General features: G+C 42.4%; 1 protein-coding gene across 19 annotated transcripts in view; it reads left to right on the plus strand.

Annotated features, from left to right (window-relative positions):
* The window catches only part of LOC101789532 (OX-2 membrane glycoprotein), a 49,956-nt gene that overhangs the window by 1,348 nt on the left and 25,062 nt on the right, over positions 1 to 23,546 (plus strand). For 18 of the 19 annotated variants that reach the window (XM_072024775.1, XM_072024765.1, XM_072024752.1 and 15 more), the window contains exons 2-5: positions 732 to 813; positions 1,558 to 1,884; positions 2,535 to 2,801; positions 4,728 to 4,844. In XM_072024775.1, coding sequence (XP_071880876.1) covers positions 741 to 813; positions 1,558 to 1,884; positions 2,535 to 2,801; positions 4,728 to 4,844 — 784 coding nt within the window. In that variant the 5' untranslated portion in view covers positions 732 to 740. Of the gene's footprint in view, positions 1 to 731; positions 814 to 1,557; positions 1,885 to 2,534; positions 2,802 to 4,727; positions 4,845 to 13,390; positions 15,619 to 23,546 lie in introns of those variants that run through there. The other variant, XM_005017788.6, reaches the window with a different exon arrangement.

Genomic DNA, 23,546 nt, shown 5'->3' on the forward strand with positions numbered 1-23,546 from the left:
GCCCCCTTTGCCTCACTGGAAATGTTTGTATGTATTAGGCATGTATGCCCCAAAGGTTCCCCAATTCATGCTTTTTTGTGTTGAGATGTTTTCAATTTATCCCTTGATCTCGTGAGCTGTGCTGTACACCAATGTTATGCTCCTGGTGGAAGCCACTGGGCACACAATGCAGGCTGTGTGTGAATGTGGAGGAAAATCATTGCCGGGAATGTCTGAAGGCAGATGCTGGCTCTTTTTTTCTGTTCACCTTCTTCCACTAGTGTTTGTGTAGATCTTTCTGCTATCAAAGTGCAATTTTGTAAAAGCTTATATCTGCTCATGTCTCTGTGGGTCTCTGAGCTGAAAGTGCTAGGCTTTCAAAAGCATGTCTAATAAAGAGTGTAATAACCCTTTGTTTCATGTGCACCAGTTCATCCATTCAGCAAAACCAGATCCACAAGCTCTATGAAATAATAAACTGCAGTTTGCAATTCTCCATGTAAATGTTTAATGAACATTATTATTTGAAGAACAATCCAGAAAGTTAATGCCTTTCTAGCTTTCATCATGCAACGTTCACACCTTGACCTCAGCTGTATCTCTGTTGTGTAATTGTACTACTTGTCACCTACCCAGATCAGTTTGTTTTACTTAAATGGGAAAACAATCATTAACGTTCACACTTTGGAGTCACGATATAACCAGAAGATGATCTGTTATTAAACCATGCATCTCTTCTCATCTTCCTTCAGGTGAAGCAGATGCTCCCTTCCAAAATGACTTTCCAAGCCCTGTTTCTGAGTCTACTTTGTGTTGTGCTTGGAGAGCCAAATGGTAAGTTCAATTTCCTTAAATCTGCTTACAAATGGCCGGTGAGATGATTTCTGATTCCCAAGCCTTCACCAGTCATACTAAGGGGCAAAAATTGGTGAAATTCAGATTGCTGGTGCCATTTGACATATATTAGATAGCTGGGGCTGGCAGATGTGACACCAGATCTCCTGGAGCAGCATTTGGAGATGGGGAGGACATGCAACATCCTGTATCTGTGACACTGGACACTTTTGTTTGCTGGAGTTCACAACTTCTTATCTGGAACAAATCTATCTTTTTCTCTCCATCCCTCTCAAATGCACCACAAACTCTGAAGCTATATAGTCCAGACATTTTCTTTAACCTGTTTTGCCCTTCAGTACTCTAAGAATGTTTTTGCATGCACTTCCCCTGTGTTCAATCTTCCTCTATCTTTTAGGAAGCAAAATTGTCTACATCTCTGCTAAGAATGGGAAACCACAAGATGATATAATAAAACTGAGGTGGAAGTCTGGGTACAGACATAGGATGTCTTTTTCTTGTAAATAGTTTAGAAGAAGCCAGATACTCAGCCGATATGAATCAGCAGAACGCCATTGATTTGTAGGACGATTCAGGAGAATCCTTGGTGGGGGAAGAACATAGAAATAGTGCTTAGTTGGTTGAATTGTTAAGTCCGTGAGTATGCCAGGGTTCAGAATAGTGTCAGGCTTCTAAATAAGTGTGATATTTGCCCATTTTACAAACTGTTTCATGTTGCTGCAGTGATTACTCACACTGAACACGTGAAGGTGAATGAGGGCAACGCTGCAACTCTCAGGTGTACCCTGACAGAGCCCGGTGATGTTCTGCAAGTGACCTGGCAGAAGGACTCTGAAAAAAAACACACTAATATAGCTACGTACAGCACCATGCTAGGATTTAAGATCCATGATCCCTACCAAGACCGGATGAATTTCACAAGTCTGGTACTCAATGACACAAGCATCACTTTCTGGTCTGCGAGCCTGGATGATACTGGGTGTTACATTTGCCTCTTCAACGTCTTTCCTTATGGCTCCATATCGGGACGGACCTGCCTGAGTGTCTTTGGTGAGGTTCTCTGCAGGGGTATGTCTCTAGTGGAAAGGGAGGGGTTTCTTCAAGTGGACTCAAACTGCAGTGGTAGGAGCAACCCTCAGTAGGACATGCTATAGAAATAGAGCTTTATTGCCGTTAGCAAGATTTCTTGGGGTCATATTCAAGCCTTTTGTGGTGCCTGCTCTGGGCTGTCTGTGTTTGTTAGTAGCAGCTAAAAAGCGAGAAGTGAGATCTTTGTAAGCCAAACTGGAAGCCAAGTCCTAGCTGGAACATGGTAGGGCCGATGTTGTCCACTGCAGTGTCCTTTTGGTGTCAGGTACCACCCCAGCACTGTGAGCTACCCTGCCAATCCCTAACATTGACCAGGGATTAGCAGATAGGAGAAAAGAATGGACAAAACAATTATTTTAATTTAGCAAACCACTGTAAAACCTGGGATTTTGGATAGAGGGAAACCTTTGGGGTATATCACTTCAGTATAAGGGAAGAAACATTAAATCTCAAGGGGGACTTAGCCCAATGAGCTTTCTCTGCATTCCTGTGCCATGGGGCTGTGTAAGAATCCAGTGAGCTTCTCTCTGACTGATAATGTTTAACCTGCCGTTACTGCTTCTGACCAATGCTCTTTGTGGTGATGGATTGTCTCTTTTGTGTTTTGGAAGGTCTCAGTGCGTCTGTCCACTATAACATTTCCAAAGGTCATTTGATAGCCATCTGTAATGCTGTTGGATTCCCAGAGCCCACCATCAGCTGGAACAACCTGTTCAATTACATCCCTACACAGGAGAAGGTCCGGCACACCAATGGGGTAATGTCCATCACCAGTAAACTGGAGATCTCTGACTCTCAGAGCATCAGGAAGCAGGACTTGACCTGCAGAGTAAGCAACAAGAATGAAGAAATGGAATTGCCCATAAAAATCAAGAATGGTAGGTGAATGATCAAGTCCTTGTAAGCATTCCCTTGGCCTCCATGTTTTACAATAACATGTTTGGATAGGAATCTGCTGGGAAAGAGAGGGAGTGAAATGTATGTGTGCCAAGTAAGGAGGAAAGAAACCCTGCTCTGCGTTTATTGTTGTCTTTGAGATGAGGATATACTGTCGCCTCCTCCAACAGGGGGAAAAAAAAAACACAAACAAAACAAAACAAAACAACAACAAAAAAACAACCAACCAAAGCCAGGGAGGTACAGGGTTTAGAGGCACCATGCACTCTGCAGCAAGCTGAATGTCACTTTTCAGGCAAGCCTTTCTGGTCTCTTTGACAGTCCAAAGATATCTAAATAGGTATAGATGTATGTATGAGGTGAAAAACATTTTTATGAAGTAAAAATGCTGTGGGTGGCTTAATAATTACTGAAGTGGAAGTTTTGAAATGAATAACAAGCTCTCTGTTAACAGTTAAGCAAATGTTTCAGATAAACTTATTTCATGCTTTGGTATTGTATTAAGTTAACCTGTGCAATATGCTTTAGTTTCTCTGACATTTTTGACAAGGGACACGTGTATTGAACTAATGGTCAGGGAGGAACGGTATTTTAGGGGAGATAGGAAGGTGATCAGCTGAAGACACTTAAATTGGTGTTATGGGAAATCTTAAATACAGGTTATTTAACTTCTGAATATCTGGTAGCGCTACTTTATTTCTTATTCCAGTGTTCTGTTCTGCTGAAAAGCTTTCGGCCCCAGTCCTATGGATGAGAAATAAAAATATGAAAAGCTGAAGTACCAACCTCAGTTCACACAGGAGTGTTGGCACAGGTGGTTTAAAATCCACTTAAACAAATCCAGAACCTTAAAAGGAAGATCACTTTGCTACTTCATAAATTAGAAAAACAAGAAAAGCAGATTGGGTTTGAGGGTTATTTCCCATATTACATGCTTGTGAAATTATTGTTATATGAAAAAGAATGAAATCTGACTTGTAAAATCCCTCTCGAACTTCAACAGCAAATTAGTCCTTAATTCTGAGTGACGCTAATTGCAGAATCGTAATAAATCTTTCCATCCTGTCTCAAATGCAGTATTGTTTTGTTTTGGCCTTTTAAGAAGGTAAGTGTGTATCTCTAAAAGCAGAAAATTGAGATTCCTGTTATTCTTTACTAGGAGAATGAAGAGTCCAGGAACAGCTTGTTCTTTTAGCAATCTTTTTATATTTTAGAGAGGGAGAAATTCAAATGAATTGCATTTCTAGTTCAACCTATCTGTGTTAAAAGACATAATAGCTTTGGCTCAGTTCGATTAGATTTCAGTTTGGTAAGCTTTCTCACTAATATCAGTGAGCATTGAACAGAACGTTCACATTATTATTTTGATTAATGTCAGTCATATCAAGCGGCTAACGCCCAACTAGAGAGGGACATTTACAATCAAATGTTGTTTATAGCTATTCGCATGAATCAAAACACACACTATCTTCTTTTTTGAAAGTTCATTTAGTCTTTGCAACAGTTTTATGTGCTTAACAATAATAGGAATAGCTTTTATTTTACAACCTAAAACGCAGATTCTGGGTGAACAAAAAGCTCTTCAGAAAGTGTTAGGGCATATAAAATTCTGCTTGTGTATGTATCACAATTACCGTATCAGGGTGGGAATAACAATTTTATGTGTTGGGGATGAACATCTTTTCTTTACAAAGCATTTTCCAGAAAGCAGTGGGCAAGTATGTTTGTTTTTGAAGATACAGACGCTGTTTCCTAAGCAATTCCTGCTTTTATGTAGCTTAGCAATAACTTTCACAAACTCTTGATTAGGAACAGTTGTCATTAAACAGATACTTCTCTTGGCTCTCTTTGCTATTTTTCATAGATAAATTTATCTTTGTTTGCTTTTTTTTTTTTTTCCTTCATAGAGCAGGGATTCTCATTCCTGGGTCTGGTGATTGCTCTGGGTATTTTACTAGTCATCGTGGTCCTGATTCTGATCACTCTGAGCTGGAGGAAGAGGATATGCAAGAGGACGCATGGCGGTGAGTCGCGGCCAATGTTTTGAGCCATAGAACCATAATAAGGTCGTGTCAACAGAGAAGATTGAAACTGCTGAGATACCATTAAGGAGTGTGGGCTGTCATATTGCCAAAATTTATAATGTTTTAATGGTTATTAGAAGTTGACTCAGTTGCATGCAATTTCAAGAGCTGTTTTCCCACTGCTACTGCTAAGGGACAATGCAAGACTGCAAGTCAAGAGGGCAGGATGCAAGCAGAGCAGGATACACTGCCTTGCTGTGCCGTCTTGTGGAAGTCTCAGCAGAAGTAATTTGCTGGTCTTTCTTATTTTCATGGAAGGACAACAAAGGATTAACTGTAGGTCTGCTCATAGAGTTTTTCGTATGAGAACTGGTACACTGGTGAGAAAATTCAAGGAAGGGCTTTCTTCTGGTCACAGCATGCGTACGCATTTTAAGACACAATGTGATGCGATGGAGAAGTTAGCTCAAACTTGTCATGTGAGCCTGGTTCCTAATGCTGAATGAAGGAGAAACTGCAGGCAGTGCAATGTCCTTGTATGTGTGGTGACCCTGTAATGGACCAGCTCAGCTCTCTTCGTTTTGCTATGAACAAAACGGAAAGGGAAAAATAATAGAGAGGAGGAGAAGACTTAAGTTTCAGATTTGATGGTCATTGCTAATTTTGTTTTTGCATGACAGGATAAGAATTATGTACCTGGCTTTAAATTCTACCATGATGTTTAGAAACACTGTCAGAAGCCAGTCCACATTGACTCAGTTCATTTCTGAATCTTCAGACACTTCATGATGATGTGATAATTTAAAGAGGTATTTCCAGAACATCAGACATGTCTAGACCTATGGCACTTAATATTAAGAGAGGGGAACCCAGTAGAGCTGCTTCTGCCAGGGACACAAAACTCTTCATTGAGAAGAAAGAGAAATTAATGCTTTTTAGACCCCAAATGTAACCAAATACTACTACTTCATAGTAGAAGGTGTTTGAGCTCTGCATCAGTCTTATAAAGAATTCAGAAGAGGAAATTCCATTTGAATTTTCAGACCAAACTGGAAGTTAAAGGACAAGGAGTTGGTTCTGTAATTTGGTTCTGTTCTTAGGAAAACCCCTTCCAAACACCATTGAGCTTATACAAAGCAGGAGAGACCCTGAGGCAGGGGTGGCCTAGCAGAGGTCCATGATCACCCTCTGTAGTGGATCAGAGAGTGACCGGACACGGAGACCGCTATGCAGTGCGGGTGCTGCCTTGCAGAATATGTTACCACTTTGTTGCACGCTAGATGAGGAGACACATGCTCACATTTTCTGGCTGCACTGGTGGCGCAAGCAGGAGCAAGGTCTGTCAGTGAAACATGGCTAGGTTGTGTTCAGACCAGGCTGAGGGTGTTAACATTCCTTCTGGCATGGTTTTAGTCCTTGGCTATTAACAGTTGTCCAGGCAGTTGCCTGCCTATGGTTCCAGTGATGACATGCCACGGGACCATCCCAGCAGTCAGGATGGCTAGCTTCACAGCAGGTTTCCTGTCCTCTGCACCATCCACTGTCTGTCAGACTTTGAACCGTCATGCCACTATATGCATCCTTGCACCACATAGCTGCCTGTGCAGGACACAACTTCTGGCTGCAGAGACACAAGATGTGATGTGCAACAGCTTGAGCCTACACGTTATTTTGGAAACTTTGAACAGAACCCCCTCCACCCATTGTAAATAAAGAATAAGGCATAGAAAAGCATAGTATGTGTAAAATGAAGGCACTGTGCTTTTTCCTTAACTGCTCGTGGTGGTTTTACTCAGGTGGGCAGCTGAGCTCCATCACAACCGCTCTCCCACTCCCCCTCTCCTCAAAGAGGAAGGGGGAGAAAATACAACACAGAGAACTCGAGGTTTGAGATGAGAAAGGTTTAATTAAAGGGAAAGGGAATGGGGAGGAAAAAAAGAAACAAAAGAAGCAATCAGTCCGTGCGGAAGCACAGAGAGAGAGGAAAAAAAAAATATTCTCTACTTCCCATCAACAAGCGGTGTTCGGCCACGTCCTGGGAAGCAGGGCCTCAAAACGCATAGTGGTTGTTCAGGAGGAACAGCCCCCTCCCCCACGAGATCCCCCCCTTTTATTGCTGTGTGTGACATCAGGTGTTACGGAATATCCCTTTGGTTGGTTTAGGTCAGCTGCCCTGGCAATGACCCTTCCCCATCACTTGCCCACCCCAGCCAGCTGGCTCCTGGGGGCTTGGAAGGAGTCCTGATGCTGTGCCAGCACTACGCAGCAACAGACACAACACTGGAGTGATATCAGTGCTGTTCCAGCTATGAGTGCACAGCACAGCACTGTGTGGGCTGCTGCAGGGAAAAGGTGACTCCAGCTCAGACAGACCCAACACACTGCTGGCTCCAAACTCTGAGCCATTAGAGAAGTGGATTCTCTCAGCCTGTGTAGCCAACAAGTCAGCATTAATGAGATTGTTAATACCTGGGGCAGAGGGGGAAAATTAGGTGAACAGAACTTAGCAATGGATGTAAGTTTGTTGTACTAGTGTTTATGAACAACAGCAAGATCTTAGGAACTTCAGTTGTTAAGTGTTCCTTCCCATTTACCATGGGTTTTGGTAATGCTGAGATGTGACTTCTATAGTAGGCTTTGTAGTCTTTGGGTGCCTGTTCTTTTAATGTACTGCACTGTATTCAGTGTCACCACTGCTAGCTGCCACACAGTAATGAGGAAGTCCCTTCCATATCCTTAACTCCCCTGTCAACAGTAAACTTTTGATCCTAGTCTGTTTTTGCAGTGACTTGTTTTTTTTCCTTGATCATCCTTGAAATCTGTTCTCTAAAGCGTAAAGATTCCCCCAGAAGAGAGTAACATCTTGGAGAAAGCTCGTGTCTTGTTTTATCCTCTGCTGTGCTCAGATTCTGTTAGAACAAGAAGCAGTGCCTACATGCACATACTTCTGCACGCACTTTTAAAAGCAGCCTAGCAGAGAGCTGATAGCACTCACTGGAGGATGCCAATGTCTCTCTGAGGCCATTGTCTGGGGTTTCAATACTTCTTTCATTCCGCACTAGAAAACAAAGCATTTCCAGTTTTGTCCTTTTTTTTTTTTTAATTAAAATACAATTTTATTTTATTTTTTTTTAAATCTGTGTGGCTGGGGAGCCTTCTCTGTCAAAGTTTCTCCTCCTCTGCTGCTAAGAATAGGGTTGTTGTTTTCTGCTTTGCTTTCATTTTTGTTTTCTCCCTTCTCCCTGTGGCAGACACTTGAGAATAGGATGAAGAGCTGAGGCTCCTTCCTTGGGCATTTGCTATAAGTACCAGTTACAGATCACATACATGTTTTAGTTCTCTACAAAAACAGCCCGAGTGTTGGGTTGGCTCTTGACAAAGCCTTTCAAGTTTGGCAAAAAGTCATTTATTTGGGGGCAAAAGGGGATGCAAAAACATTGGAAAGCTTGCATCTTCACCCTCTGCCAAGCACAGAGGCAAACCTGGCTGTGTTGTCACTTGATTAAGAGTGATGAGCAGGCTGTGGTGAATCACCTTTCTGCAGATGTAACTACACCTATGTTAGGAGTTTGTCGGTGATACTTTCTGGAAAAAGTTGCACCTTTTCCTAACTGGTTCAGCTAATAGTGCTTCACTGTAGAGCATGCCAACGTCAAGCAGTCCAGTTAACAAGCCAGCTGGTTGTACCCAAGCAAAATAAAGGCTCTTAGTCGCAACAGATTTCTGTGGCTCACCTACCGCATACATGTCTCAACCTATATGCTTTCCTCAGCATCTGCTCATTTTTCTAAGACTTGAAGGACGCTCATGTTTCAATCTGGCCATTTGAAGAGCTTTACAGTACACTCAAGAGCTAGCAACCTGCAGGGGGATTAAATTCCATGCAAAGTGTTCTCTGAAGGCTTGTGGTTTTCTGGAAGGAAAGTTTATTTCACAAATGGATACAGAGGCCAGCAACTTTTTTTTTTTCTTTTTCTTTTTTTTCCATCGGTATCCAAGTAAGAAACAAATTATCTACCTTGGGTGGCTTATGCATGTTTTGCTATGTGCAAAGCTTTAAAAACGGTCAAATAGTATATTTGTGTTTAAAACTTACAATATAGTGACAAAAAAAAAAAAGGACTGTTTCTTCTTGGTTGGACTTGATGATCTTCAACGTCTTTTCCAACCTAAATGATCCTATGATTCCCATGACAATTTCTTGGAGCTTGTTATTGAATAGATATGATGTGACCTAAGGAGGACGATCAGATTAAGTGAATCTGGAAGACAAAATCTTGAAAAGTCAGAGAAGAAAAGACTGATAAAAAAATCTGTTCTCTAGAAAACTCCAACATGGCAATATGTTTGTCCAGTTTGAAAATCAGAACATTCAAGTTTTCCTTCATGTGGAACTTCTCCATTAAATTACTTATTTTATTAAGCATTAAAATCCTTGTTTCAAAATGTTTGTCAGAATACAGACAATGAGCTTTGGAGCTGACAAGGAGCTGAACCTTGGTATACCTGGATTGTAACAAGAGTGCTATAAAACAATAAAAATCTCTGCATTTCCAGCTAGATATCACTTACTACTCTGAATAGGAATTTAAGGCTCCTTGATTATTATTTTTTTTTAATTCCTGAAGTTGCTGCAAATAATAGAGATCCAGCTCTCTTAAGCTGCAGATAACACTTCTGCTGATCAGCTGGAATATATAGGAAACAGAAAAAAAATAAATTTGGGGAGCACAAGATGTCCTGAAAGGCTAGAAAATATGGAAGTCACATGTGGTAGATTCCAGTTATTCAGGAAACTTTACAGGAACAAGAACCTGAACAAGCTTTCCATTGCCTTCTTCTTGTTTACAGTGAAGGTAAGGACTATTTCAGAAGAATCCTCTAGTGGTTATTCATTTTGAGGAAGGCTGTGTTTATCACTTTTGACTTATAAATTACACAAGTTCTTATTTGGTCTGTATAAGTGCTTGTTTCTTCAGTGGGCGTTCTTTGACACACGGCAAGCATCTGCTTTTCTTAATAGTAGGGGAAGAGTTGAGAACAACACCGTAATAGGTCGGTATTATGAGACTTTTCAAAATAGTTTTCCTGAAGTGACAGCTAAATGTCAGCCTTTCAGAGGCCCCCTGTGTCCGGAGCCAGTGGGGCACATCACACTGCTCCCGGGGGAATGGGTCTCTGTCAGGCACAGTGTTCCTGTGGGGGAGGCTCCTCCCAGAACCACCTTGGTTCTTGCTGCAATGTGGCTTTATTGTGAGTGAGAGATTCTAGTCCTTCTATTTTGAAATCCCCCAAAATAGCAAAAACATGCCATGGTGTAATTGAAAGTTGTTTTGCTTACAATAACCTCATTCCTTTACCCTACTTGACACTAAAAAAAACAACTCCCACCCTAAAAAAAGCAGCATAAAAAAATATTGTAGCCCAGAAGACCTAAACAGTGTAAAGAGAAAAACAAAAAGGACCTATGCGAACACTTTAGCAGTGGGGTGATTTTGATGCCATCAGGGTTTGACTGCCCATCTGGCATCCCACAGACACAAATATTTCACAACACGAGGGAAGCAAAAGATTCTTTCTGGGTTTCGTGACACACTTGCAGACTGCTTCTGCTTGCAGACAACTTCTGTTCCATAGTAAGTCGCTTAAGTTTGCTCTGTTTCCAAAGCCATGCCTGGTGGCAGTACTTTCCAGTCTTCATCACACACAGAGTAGGGTATGGGCGCTCTTTGAGAGCTTTCCATATGTTAATATTACCTGTTTTCATGGCTAACGGTGGGCAGAGCTTGTGCTCTGTGCATGTCCCCTTTGCTGGAGAGCTATACTCACCATCCTGCTTTCCATTTTGGAGATAAACAGGCAGGGAGAAGGCAGCGCTGGCTGGGGCAGGCACAGGGGTACCTCTCTGTGTCAGGAAGGTGCAAACACCCTTGTGAAGCATTGGCATGAGGGGCAGAGCAGCCCCTGATGTAGTTGCAGATGTGCCAGCAGGGCCTTCAGTGGCTCCTGCACGAGCATCTGGGGTTGCATTGCTTTGCTCAGAGGTGCTGCCAACCCTCTTGGCAGCATTTTGGGCTTGAGGTCCTGCACCACCGTGCAAGGCGGCCCTGCCTCTTTAGGGCTGTTTGCACTGCGGTGTGGCTTTTTTTGTCCAGAAGGATGAAACTAATCCTGCTCACCACCGACAAGATGAACGTACTGGCATAGGAAACCTCTCAGGTGTTAATTCTGTTTAGCAGCTTAAGTATGTGCTACTAAAAACAAAGCCCTTCCTCAGCAGACAGGGAGGCCTTGACTGTTTGTGATTAACACAATAAAAGACTTTCCCAGTCTGCCCTCTTTTATTTGAACAATAGTACTTTGTGTATAACCTGAAAAAAAGACCAATAGCTGAAAGGATGGTAAATTGCATTCCTATTGCGTATATGAAGTTGTCTGGCTGCTTCTATTTCTTGTTCATTCCTTGGTAGATATTATTTATCTGCTCAGTTATGAAAAAATACCTTAGTTGTAGACAGTGTTTTTAGACGAGGAAATGGAAGCTTTTATTACTCTCCTACACAAAGAGCAAGGATGCCAGGGGTTTTATTTTTCATACTTGAACTCAACTTGTTAGCTGTCAAATTTTAAGTAGGTTGCTATGTTGTCCTGTATATGGACCCCTTCTGGATAAATTACTTGTCACTGAAATGAGTGCAAATGGTACGTAGGGCAGATAAAAATGCAATACAAGAAACACTAACTAATTTTGGAAGTCTCTTCCATTGCTACTTTTTTCCGAGCATTTGTCATACTGCGTAGATTTAATAGTTATCTCCTAATTCCTGGTCATGCTATGCAAGAAGGATTTTTTTCAAAGACATAGAAAATAGCATTATAAATTGGATTTCAAACATCACCATTAAATTCTGAAATACCAAACATCCCTATTTGTGTATGTAGTAGTTTCCAAAACTAGGAAAGTTGGCTTACTTTTCACCGTTTATAAACAAAGCTAGTATTTGATATGTTCCCAATCACACTGTAATATCCTGAATTTTGCATTGTGCATTAGCCATAATTAAAATTCTGTGGTTACGTAGGTATGTAGTTTGTTTAAAATTCACATAATCTTGTCTTCAGATCAACAGTTTGCAAAATTTGAAATATCGTTTGAATGGGTGTCGGTAGTCATGGTTTAATGGAAACAAAGAACAGTGTAATAACGCAGCCTATTTCTTTGGAATTTTATTTTTAGGAAATGGAGGATGTTTTACTTTTTTTTTTCTTTCTTATTTTCAGTAAATTATTCCTATTATATGCAAATAGATTAACACTAATCCTGGAAATTTCTCATTCTGTATTCCCCATGACTTGTTTGGAAATACTTTTTTATTTCTGTTCTTCTCTTTAAACATGCAATAAGCCTTTCACTCAGCTGCCAATTTTGCCCGTTCAGAAAGGGACTGTTGTCCACTTACTTTCAAGGTATGTTTTTAAATTTCCAAATGATGCAAGCAGATGAACGTCACGGCATACTTGTTCTGAAGCCTTCTGCTTATTCTGCTTCAGAATAAGAATAACAGTGTACTCTAAGCTAGGCTTAGATGATCCTTAAGGTCCCTCTTGACCCAAATCGTTCTGTTGTTCTCTGACTGGTTTTAAAACTTTGGTGATCGAAATCACCAGGCTTTGATGCAAATTTCCCACTGGCATTATGTTTTCTGCTCCTCTCTTTTTCATTACTTTTTTAAATAAGAAAAGATTGCTGTCATCGTTGGACCATAGTAACTGCATGATTTCCTCCATCAGTCATTAACTAAAATGCACCTGCACATTGATACCTTGTGTAATGTAAATAATCTAGACTGGTTTATAAACCCCTTTTCCACTGCTGAGCTTCATTCTGTGCCAGAAAAGTCTCTTGGCAGCTGCTGCTGAGGTGGGGTGCCTGACTGCTCCCCAGGTGGAGCTGGTTGTGAATTTTAAGAGTATTGCTCCCTGGGGCATAACAAGGAGGGGACCTAACATGCCTGAGAGCACCCATCTGGGGCACGCTGGGGAGGACAGGAGCACAGATGCTATTAGTGCAGGGCAAGCTGGCAAAGAGCTGTGCCAGCGATGGCTCTGGCTGCACCTGGGGTCGCACCAGCATCCACATGGATGGGGCATCCACAGCTTCCCTGGGCAGCCTGTGCCAGGGCCTCACCACACTCTGAGTGAAGAATTTCTTCCTTAAGAAATTTGGTCATGGATTGCTTGATGTAATGACCCTGTGTGTGACAGGCATGTGACCCTCCTCTCTGAGGTAAGGTATCACCTGTAGAAAACAGAAGAAGCAAAGGGGAGCAGAGATTGAAGCCTTTGTCATGATGTTTTAAGAAGATGGGTAACTCACAACGTAGCAGGGAAGGTCCTATGGGAGTTCTCTGAAGGGCAGTTCGGACTGTTCCTCTCTGCGTTTTCCCAGAGTGTACTCCATCAGCAGCCACACTGCTCAGCAAGACCTGGGGCAGCAACACGATGGTCACAATTCATCCTTTTTCCTTTTTTCCTTTGTTTTCTAGGATACTAGAGGATTTCCATTCATCTTACCTGACCATTGTGGCCTGGCAGCCTGAAGTCAACATTAAAAGCAGTGACTTCCGTGGCTAGAAAGTAGCAGTGATAAAAGGAAAATACCTCAGGACCAGAGCACTGCACTGTCTAGATGGTGCGTTTATCACTGAAAGACTAGCACCATGCTTGTTATCCGTTAATCACAAGAAGCAGGACTAGAGGGAACGCGTAGTCCACCCATCTGCAGCCAGGCTACATCTGCTATGCTTGTACCAATCTTGGTACCTCCAGTCTCCAAACATATTTGCCTTCTTCCGATGGAAGTTTGAAGATGTCCAGGGATGGAGGCTCTGTGAGCTCTCCGGGGATCCTCTTCCAGCACTTAATTGATCTCTAAGTAGAGAGATAGGGGTGGGTTGGGGGGTATTTTTGCTAATAGCTGTCTGGAGTTTCATTTGGTGCAGATCCTCATTCATCTTCCTGACATCACCTTTTCTTGTATCTTATCCAGCTGATGCAACTCCTTTTCCTCAGTTAATGTGCAACAACTGTGTTTCTGAGTTGTCTCTAGAGATATCTCAAACTGTGTCAAATCTGCCAAAGATTGTTGATAAAAGGTCAATAGGGTCCAGAGCCAGTGACAGATTAGAAGCAGTAGCAAATACAGCTGAGAAAGTGTTTTAAGTAATTTATTTTTATTTGACTTTTTTTTTTTACTTTTCTTTTAAGCACAAACAAATTATTCTGCTGGCCTAAATAATTTTTCCCATACTTTGACTTTGTCATGTGGGATGTTACACCCTGAGATAACTACCCTGCATCACTACTGAGTATTTAATGGTATCAGTGGGAAGTTTTACAGAAGCTGAATTTACTACTTTGCCATGATTTTGGTAGGAGATAAAGACTCTGTGTTACTCATACAAGCTGCCCCAGGTAAGACTGGAACCCTTCTCTCCATTTTTTTCTATTTACTTTTTGGTCTTTTTTTTCCACCTAAACGCCTACCCATGTCTGCTGGTATGATCATTTCCAGGCTTACTTCTCTTGTTGCCTGTCCCACCTGCTCACTCTGCTGCAGCACGTGGTTGTGTGAGGGCAGGCTCCTGGGCATTGCATTTCAGCTCATCTTTTTTGTAGGAGGCCAATGCCTAAGCATGCCCACTCCCTCCTGAGTCCTCACTAGACCCCTGTGCCTATGTCACAGCATGAACCTTGCTAAAAACAAGCCTACCTCCGGGCGTGCCAACTTTGTGGCCCATTGTACTGACAGAACAGATAGACAGGGGGACTGCAGGGTTCCTTCAGTAAATTCTGTTATACTCCAAACGCTGATGTTTAAGGTGTTGCTCAGTCTTTGTTTCGTCTTAATATTTGCCAATATATTTGGATCACTGCCAGTCTTTTGGGTTTGATAACCCTTTGCTTGTGCACCTGAAGTACTCTATCGCATGAAGCATGTGGTGTTTTGGTTTCTGCCTTCTCCCAGATACGTGAAATAGCTGAGGTTGGAAGGAAGCTCTGGAGGCACGTGGCGGTAGTCTTAGCCAACTGTATAAATGGCCTATTTAAAAAATCAACAGAGAAGGTTTGACAGCTGTGAGACTTGTGGCCAATTCATTCAGAACAGAATTTTTGTTCTGAACTAGTCCAGTCAGAGTACTGCCATCCAGAGTGGCTGCCTTTCGAGAGGCAAAACTTTGTGCATGCTCATGTCCACGTGTACTATTGAGAGTGTGAGGGGTGATATTTTCTGTGCAGGTGCAATATGGGTTATTTATTTATTTCATTTTTTTCCTAGCAAAAAATATCTGATCCACTCCAAACACCAACTGCTTTGTATTTGTCTGCTTGCAGATTTGAGATACCAGAAACCCTTCCATGTTGGGCTTTTTTGTAGTCTCGATTTGCAGTTTCCTTCTTTTCTGTACAGAAAGCAGGGGAGTTTTAAGGTGTTTCTTTTTCTTTTTCTTTTTTTTCAGAAAAAAAAAAAAAATCAAGTGAAATAAGTTTTGAGATGAATTTACATAAGTATTTTTAACCACAGCACCTGCAGTTTGCTTCAGATTTGAAAATTTCTTTGGTTAATCAAATGTGTATTTTTAGTGGTGTCTCATGTTTGTTGCTTATTTGTTCTATATGTGACATTTTACCCTTTACTTATGTATTGACTGTCCTGCTTTGTGTATGTGCCTTTGCTGAAAAGAAGCCAAATAAAGTGACTTGTAAAGTAAGACCACATGATTCCTTTTATTTGTAAGTAGCACTCACAGCATGTGTGGGCTTCTGTAAATCAAGCAGAGTAGAATGACAGAAGCATCATGCACAAGCTCTAAGTACGTGAATAATTTCTCTGGAAAAGGCAGCAGTGGCCTGCTGCATTCTTAAAGACGTACGACCTTTTGTGAGTGAATTGTGAAGCAATGGTTTTTGTTTGCTTTTAAAAAAAAAAAACGTAGTGAGAAACTTGGTTATAGTTAAAAGCGTGTAGCAACACTCCCGTTTCCCTAAATGAGTTCATGGGACTAGGTCGTGGGTCTTGCAATACCAGTGAAAGGCAGCAACTTACAGTCTGCCTGAGCTCCAGCAGATGGTGGAATGGGTGATTTCCAGAGATTTTGAGAGCACAACATAAACTGCCACTTAGATTTTTCTTTTGCTACAGATGAGTTCTGAAGAACTTCTTAGTAGAGGCTGTCCAGAAGTACAAGTCTCACTGCTGACATATCTCATCTGGAGAGGTGGGAGTTGGTAGTTTCTCCTCTTGGCTCTCCGAGGCTGGACAGCAAAGGGAAGGGAGACAGCTGGCAGCACCACTTCCTGGAGCACAGTGCAGGGCAAACTTTGTGTTTCCCAGGGAGAAGAGCTGTTTTTCCTATGCAGACCAGCAGAAGGGCTGCTCGTTATGGCCTGGGAGTTGCTGGCAGAACTGGCCGGGTGTTGCTTGGCCCCACCACTTGAGGTGCATTGTGCTAGCAGAGTGGGGTAGGAATCAAGAAGCCAGGGCTTTGGGAGTTCAGGAGGGGGCTGATATTCATTAGCAGGGTTAAATCACCTTCAGGAAACTAGACTGGTCATCTGTAACTTTATAGAAGGTTAACAAATGCAGAATAACAACTTTCCTCGGGAAATGCCAAGGTTGTCTGACAATTGCTTTTTTTGTCTGGCTGCCTGCTCCTCAGAATCTATCAAGATGTTTGCTTTTCTTCTGAGGTCATAATGAATTTAGTTCCTACAGATGTTCTCTCTTTGTGTTCTTTTGTCCTGGGCATGCTCAAGGATGCTATTATTCTAAGTCTTGGATTGTGCTGACAGACGGGGCAGGAAGGTGAGTTCTCTGCTAGAGAGAACAATTTCTGTGCGCAGCTGCAATGATGGAAAGAGTGAAAAGCCAGTAGGCAGGGCTAGGCTTCAAGCAGAGATGGAGTTTGCAAAATGGAATTACCACTTTTGATGGCAATATCAGGATGTCTCTCATTCTTGCCTCAGCTGTTTTCTCCTCGTCTTGCTGCACTGACCACTCAGCTTGACATCAAGCCAGCTGCTCCAGCTGCTTCTGAACTGGTGAATGCATGCTTGGGCTTTTACCTGTATCCTTATGTCATCTTTCACTGATACGGGAATTTTCCTTCTGTACAACATAGCTCCAGTTTCCCAGTCTGAAAAAATAGATTTCCTGGATGCTTCCAGGGAACTTTTTCCCTTTTCTGTCATCCCATGTGGTAACTAAAATGCCTTTTCCTTTGTCAGTGTGGCAGAAACTGTTCTTAGTCTGCTGCATAACAAGATGTCAGGGAAGGAAGTGTGGGATAATTATAGAAGTTACAAGGCAGTACCTTTTTTTTTTTTTTTTCTGGATTTTTTTTCTTAAGATGGGCTGAAGTTAGCAACTGAGTTGATGCTGGGCGAGAATGTGCATGTTGATGTTTATTACTCAGAAAGGGTTAAAGAAGCTTTTAAGCTGAAAGAACATAAATGTGTATTTCTGAGATCATGTGTAGTGAGCAGCATTCACTTTCTGCACATGGGTGTCACATGCTGTCCTCTCTCAGGGACCTTGTGTGCTGTTTTTCATTCTGAATAGGGCATGTCTATGTCCCAGGCCCTAATCTCATGACATCCAGATGAAAACCAACAGTCTCCAAAATATCTTTCTGTATAGGCAACCAGCTAATGGTGCACAGATTGTCAGGTGTGCCAGAGGAAACTCACTTTGCTGGTTTTCTAGCACGCTGGGAAGCTCACCAGCACTAGTGCTTTAGTGGTGAGCGTCCTTTCTGACATCCAGCAACTTTGTCTTCACACAATCGGACTGGACAGAGTCCTAGGCTGCCTGTTGTGTCTCCGTAGGAAAACAAGCAGGCTGTGAGGTTTTTAGTCAGCACCCCCAAATGCTGAGGTCCTCGTGCTGAAGCAAGAGAGATGATCTGCAGCTTCCACGTGCATAATGAATAGGTATCTTCTCTGCAGATGAGGCTCCTTGTGCCATGTGAATGTAGAGGTGGCTGGAAAGAGAGAGGAATGACAGGCTTTCAGTGCTCTGGTTGGAGACCAGTAACGTGCCCTGCCTGTGGGAGGAAACACGGCCCCCTGGAGGGGCAGAATGGGGCAATAAAGAATAGGGTTAGAGCTGTGGCTTTGCTAATCAGGGTTTCCTTAAATAAACTAAGGAGTTGGACGTCCTTACTAATTTCAGCTTGGTAATTAATTTCCAGAAAACAATATAGCTGAGTGTCATAGGCTAACAAAAGAAGGAAGTGAGCTATTTCCCACAGCTGACCTAGAAGGGGGTGTTAAGCTGGTCACTTGGTAGGTAGACATTTCTCAGGCAGGTTGCCTGTTCTGCCAGTGACAGGTTAACAAACCTCTAGCGAAGTAGTGTCATATTTCAGTAGCTAAACATGCCATGAGAGAGTGAAGGATTACTGTTTGATTTCACCCACTAACATGCTTTTTCACCTAAAGCATTTCTGATTTCACTTCCTTTCATTCTGATTGTGTGCTTCCCTTTGTTCAGGCTTCCTTGCTCCCAGCCCTGGTCCCATCTGTTCCTTACTTATCTCTCTTTTGTTCTTTTTAAGTGATTTTGCCCAATGAATGTTATCTTCTGTTTATCTCTCCATTCAACTCGTCCCATTCTCTCTGATAGCCAACTATTTGCAGCAGTCCTGTGTGAAGCTGTTGCCCTCTCCTGGGGTCTCAGTAGCCAGCCATGTGGTGAAAGCTGCGCCAATTCTTGTCCATCTTTCTAAACACGAAGTCAGCCTCCCTAGGAGAGGAAAACAGCCTGGACACCATCACACAGACTAGGGGAAAATGGAAGTGACTGTCTGTCTGTCTGTCTGTCAGCCAGCAGCCGGAGCTCCACAGAGACCAGATCCTTCCTGGCACGCTGGGCATGCATTGTCCAGTGCTTAGGTCACCCGTTCGCATATCCTCTCCTCCTTAGCTGCCTGAATTTGGGCTTTTAGACACGTAGAAAGAGAAAACGTGCAACTGTGGGCCCTGCAGAGCAGCGTGCTCTGCATTTCATGGTGGAGAAAAAGGGAAGTATGAACTCTCTGTTCTTCTGCTAGTGTTAAGCTTGATTTACATTAAGCAGCTGGGGATTTCTGCTAATTGTTTACATAGAGGTGACAGTCACTGGCACAGTTCTACCTTCCTTGTTGGCAGAACAACCTGGGATAAGAAGATAAAAGGTAAGTACAAAGTTGTTTTCGTACAGCTTGTTTCCTTGATAAACCCACCAGCCAGCACTCCTTGTGACCCTGGGAGCAATGCTAGGAAAATGTGCAAGGCTTTGATGGATACATAGAAAATATCTTTTTGGACATCTTAGAGGGCATAGCCACGGGAATTGCCTGGGGGTTAAAGAAATGTGACGTGTTTCCTTGGCAGCCATGAGCATCCCAGAAGGAATCTGAGTGAGAGTGGTTGCACTGGGGGAGACTAGAGGGAGCTCACACGTCTTGCTCAGCCTCCAAATCACATGTCTGGAGTCAAGGAGGTGCTTGCATGTGCTCAGCTGTGCTTTCCCGTTGTCCCACTGACTTCTCTGGGTGCAAATGCACAGGTGTGTCTGCTGCACCAGGTGCTGCCCTTTCACCTCCAGGTAAACACAGTGCTCTACCCATCTGATTTGCTTCATATCAGTGGGAAACACATGTCAGTCTTGCTTAGCAACATTGTTCCTACTTGCTCTTTGCCCATGGCTGTAGCTCACTATAGTTGAGTAGGATGTGAAGTGATTCCTGTTTATTTTTACACAAAAACTCAGTTTAGCACAGGGCTCAGCTAGCTGAACCTGACTTCTCCCACACCAAACTTCAAAAGAAAGGAAATGAGTGTAAAGGGAAACTTACTTTTCTGAAAGTTATCTGTATAAATATATTTTTTTAAGTTATCAAATTTAACAGAAAAATTTCCTTTGCTCTCCAAAGAGTATTTGAGCATTAATCTTGGAGTCTCTGACGTGCCCCTGAACATGTGTTCTTAATGCTTCCTTAGACCAGTATTTCTCTATGTACAGGGCGATGTGAGGAGAGGTACATTAAGTGTTTTCTGGCAGAACTGAATTCAAAGCTAAATGAAGGTGAATTCATCTTTTTTGATCTGGAGTGATGGTAGGATCTCAGATGAGCCGTTCAGAAATATTTTCTCCCTGAACTGTGCGGTATTTATTGGAATCTGAGATTGAATTTGCTGGAATGTTATCACAGATAGAGCATGCATGCTGTTGGCCAGAGCTCTTCCACAGTGAGCTTCTCCTTCCCTCCCTTCTCCCACGCTGACCAGCCATGTTGTAGCTGGGCTGCCTAGCTGCAGTTTTTAAGTGGGAAGTGTTCTTGCATGGGCTGGCTTCCTCCTGAACAGTTTTTTCACTGGACAGGCAGAAATCCCAGTGCTGGGAGGAGTAGTGACCCGAGTTCATTGAATGCTTGTGGGAGCTGGTTGGCGGTCTACCAAGAGTAAGGGATGCAGAGGGGCAGACCCTCTCCTCTCCTCCTGTCCCCTTGAACCAGACAGGGAGCAAAGGCATTATGAAACCGTAGGAGTTACTCAGCACAGCCTTGCTGAAAACCCGAGGGTGAGCTTTTTGCCATAGCCTCCCAGTGTTGTTTACTATGAAGCATTTTTCGAGCTGTGATGAGTTTATTTTCTTGAGTGCACCACTGGCCTTAGCTGTTCTGCTTCACGTGAGGTCTGGGCTCTCAGAGTTTTCATACGCATTTCTGCTAGTGCTGTGCAGGCCAAATTTGGGTAAAAAAAAATGAATCTAATACTGAATTTGGGCAAGATAAAACTCTTTGCTAAGCATGGTGTCTAAAAGTCATTATAAAAGCATTGTTAAGCTTCTTTTTTTTGGCATGTAAACAACACTGTGCAGAAAGTCCTCCCATCTATGGAAAAAAATCCCACTCTTCCCACAGGAGTGGGAACTGTGCCTTTGCTAGCCAAAATAGATATTTTCCTTCTGACATAGTGTTCCATGTTAATCTATGTAATCTAAAGAGTCAAGGGGTACAACTAAGCACAGAAAACAACATGGGCAACCCAGCATCCAGAAAAATGGTCATGCTGAATGCAGGGTCACTGCAGAAGATTAGAAGTGGAAATCGCATATGGTACAGGCAGCTGACCTCACTGATTAGAGCAGACTTCTGGTGTCCTGGAAGCACTCTCCTTGGGATATTTTCCTGTTGTGTTCAAAAAGTGAAGTTTCTGCTGTAAAAGGTCTCTCTTCCTCGGTCTTTTCTGTATTATCTGAAAGCTTGGTATTTAGTATAAGAAAGGAGATATTCCTAGAAACTGCGTCTTTTTTTCTTTCTTTTTTTTTTCTCTCTCCCTCTTTTTTTTTTTTTTTTTTTTTTTTTAAGCGGTAAACAGTAAGCATGAATTTAATTGCTATTGTCCTACCTTGTATTATGCGGATGTTATGACAAATTATTCAACCAACTATAAAACTTCTGCTGAATGGATTTACACCACTCTTGGGACAGTGAAAGTAGACTTAGTTTAATGCCCTTGCTTCATTTGTTTGTACTATGTATAGTGAGGCTGTTTTAACCGTGTGTAAAATCTACTCCATTACAGAATGGATTTTGTCAGATACAGCTTTCATGTGGTTATTATTCATATGTGCTCCTGGTGTTACCAATATGCAGTTGTTAGTCATTCCTGCTGAAACCTTTGGGAGAGAGTTTTGGGCTGTATTTAGAATTGAGTGGAATTTATGCCCTCCTGAGAAAACATTTAGTGTGGGGTTGTTTCCCACGGAGGAAATGCCCCCGAACAGGCCTTCAGGAGAAGTGGGGTTGTTGATACAGCCATGTCCCAAAACACAGCTCTATCTTTGTCTGTCCGTCTGAAGTTGATATATGATTTAGATAGTTACAAATCATTCTTGCCTGCTGGCATGCACATATATGGGATGTATCAGAGTATTTATTTTCAAAACAAGGAATTTATATTCATCTTGTCATACTATAAATAAGTCAAAAAATAAAATAGTGTTTCACCATCTTTGCTGTCAAAAGTTCGCTTCCAAAAACAGTGTAAATATAAACAATTGTGTTTTTTCCTTTCCCACTGAAATGATGGAGGGAGTCTCCAGTGATATTAATGAGTATTTTGTGGGAGGTATTTCAAGGTTTGGTAGGTGTTCCATAATGTTTTATTCTACTTACATAAATTATGATGAAAATGTTTCATGGTAAGGAACAGACAGCTTGCAAACAACACTAAATAATGTAAAATTCTCCATCTGCAGGCTCTAATTTGCTGCTCTGGCTGGAGGTAAGTGATGACAGTGATTAGGACATAAAACAAACCAAATAAACTGTGCTGAGACTTCAGGTAAGGGGGTGGATTTTTTATTCATCTTCCTTTTCAGTGGCATTTCCAAACCTGTAACTATTTGGAAATGGAGTTGCCACAGTTTGTCTTTGCTTATAGGAAGTGGCATGGTCTCAAGGGATGAGCTGAGAACCTCTTCAAGGCGCTGAGAGACAGGCAGTGGTGGATCCAGTTGCCTCAGGAAGAGAAGAGGTATCGAGCCTGACCTGCTTGATGGGGGTGCTGAAAGCACTGGGCAAAGAGAAACCACAGGGAGTAGCAGGCTTGATTACAGGATTTATGAGGATTGCAGGGAAGAGTTTAGCTTTGTGAAGAGAAGCCTACAGGGTTGCTTCTTTGTGGGATTTGAGGAGAGGGCAGGTCTGAGGCCTGCTGTGCTTCCAGGTGCTGTAGGAGAGCCTCTCCCTATGGAGGCATAGGGCCTCCTCTGATTTTGTTGCATGTATGAAATCACCTATTTGGAGTTGTACCAGGGCAGCTTAGATTGGACATTAGGCGGAATTTCTTCATGGAGGCGTTTGTGAAGAACTGGAACAGGCTGCCCAGGGAAGCAGTGGAGTTCTCATCCCTGGAAGTGTTTAAGAGACGTGCGGATGTGGCCAGGGACATGGGTTAGTGATGGCACTCAGCAGATCAGGCTGACAGTTGGACGTGGTGATCTTGAAGGTGTTTTCCAACCTAGATGATTTAATGATAATTAAATGCTGATTTAATGATAATTAATGCTGATGTTTTGTTGATAGACTTTCAGAGAAAACTGACATGACAGAACAGAATTATCTGCTGCCACCTCACAGTGTCCTTGTAGGTAGGTCCTTGCTTCCAGGATTGACTTCAGACAACTTGGTGTTTTTCTGCATTTAAGCAAAGATGGCATTGTACCTTCTAGCACACGACAGTTCATCATCCTTCTGCTCCTTGTCTGCTCTCGGTTCCTTTTGGTGCTTTCTTCTGGGGTGGCGGGTCCCAGGCTCTTGGCTGGGACTCTTTCTACATAATAGTTTGAAGGCTGGAGCTTTCATTTCCAGAACAGATCTAGTTACTTTCAAGAAAAAGAAGACTTGTCTCCTCCTTCCCAGCTGCTAACTTGAACTAATCACCCCCTTACTAAAGACACAGGCTGCTCAAATGGTAAAAATGGAAAACCCAAACCACCAAAAGTCACATCAGGAGAAATTTCACTTCTTCTCTAAGAAGCAAAATATTTACACCTAGTAGAAGACATCTATCTAGCAAGAGACCATCTTAAAGGACCCCCAATAAGTAGCTACTGGGGTGCAACTACTGCTGTGCTGTACAGCAGGTCTC

The sequence above is a fragment of the Anas platyrhynchos genome, chromosome 1 (assembly GCF_047663525.1).
Source record: "Anas platyrhynchos isolate ZD024472 breed Pekin duck chromosome 1, IASCAAS_PekinDuck_T2T, whole genome shotgun sequence".
NCBI lineage: Eukaryota > Metazoa > Chordata > Aves > Anseriformes > Anatidae > Anas > Anas platyrhynchos.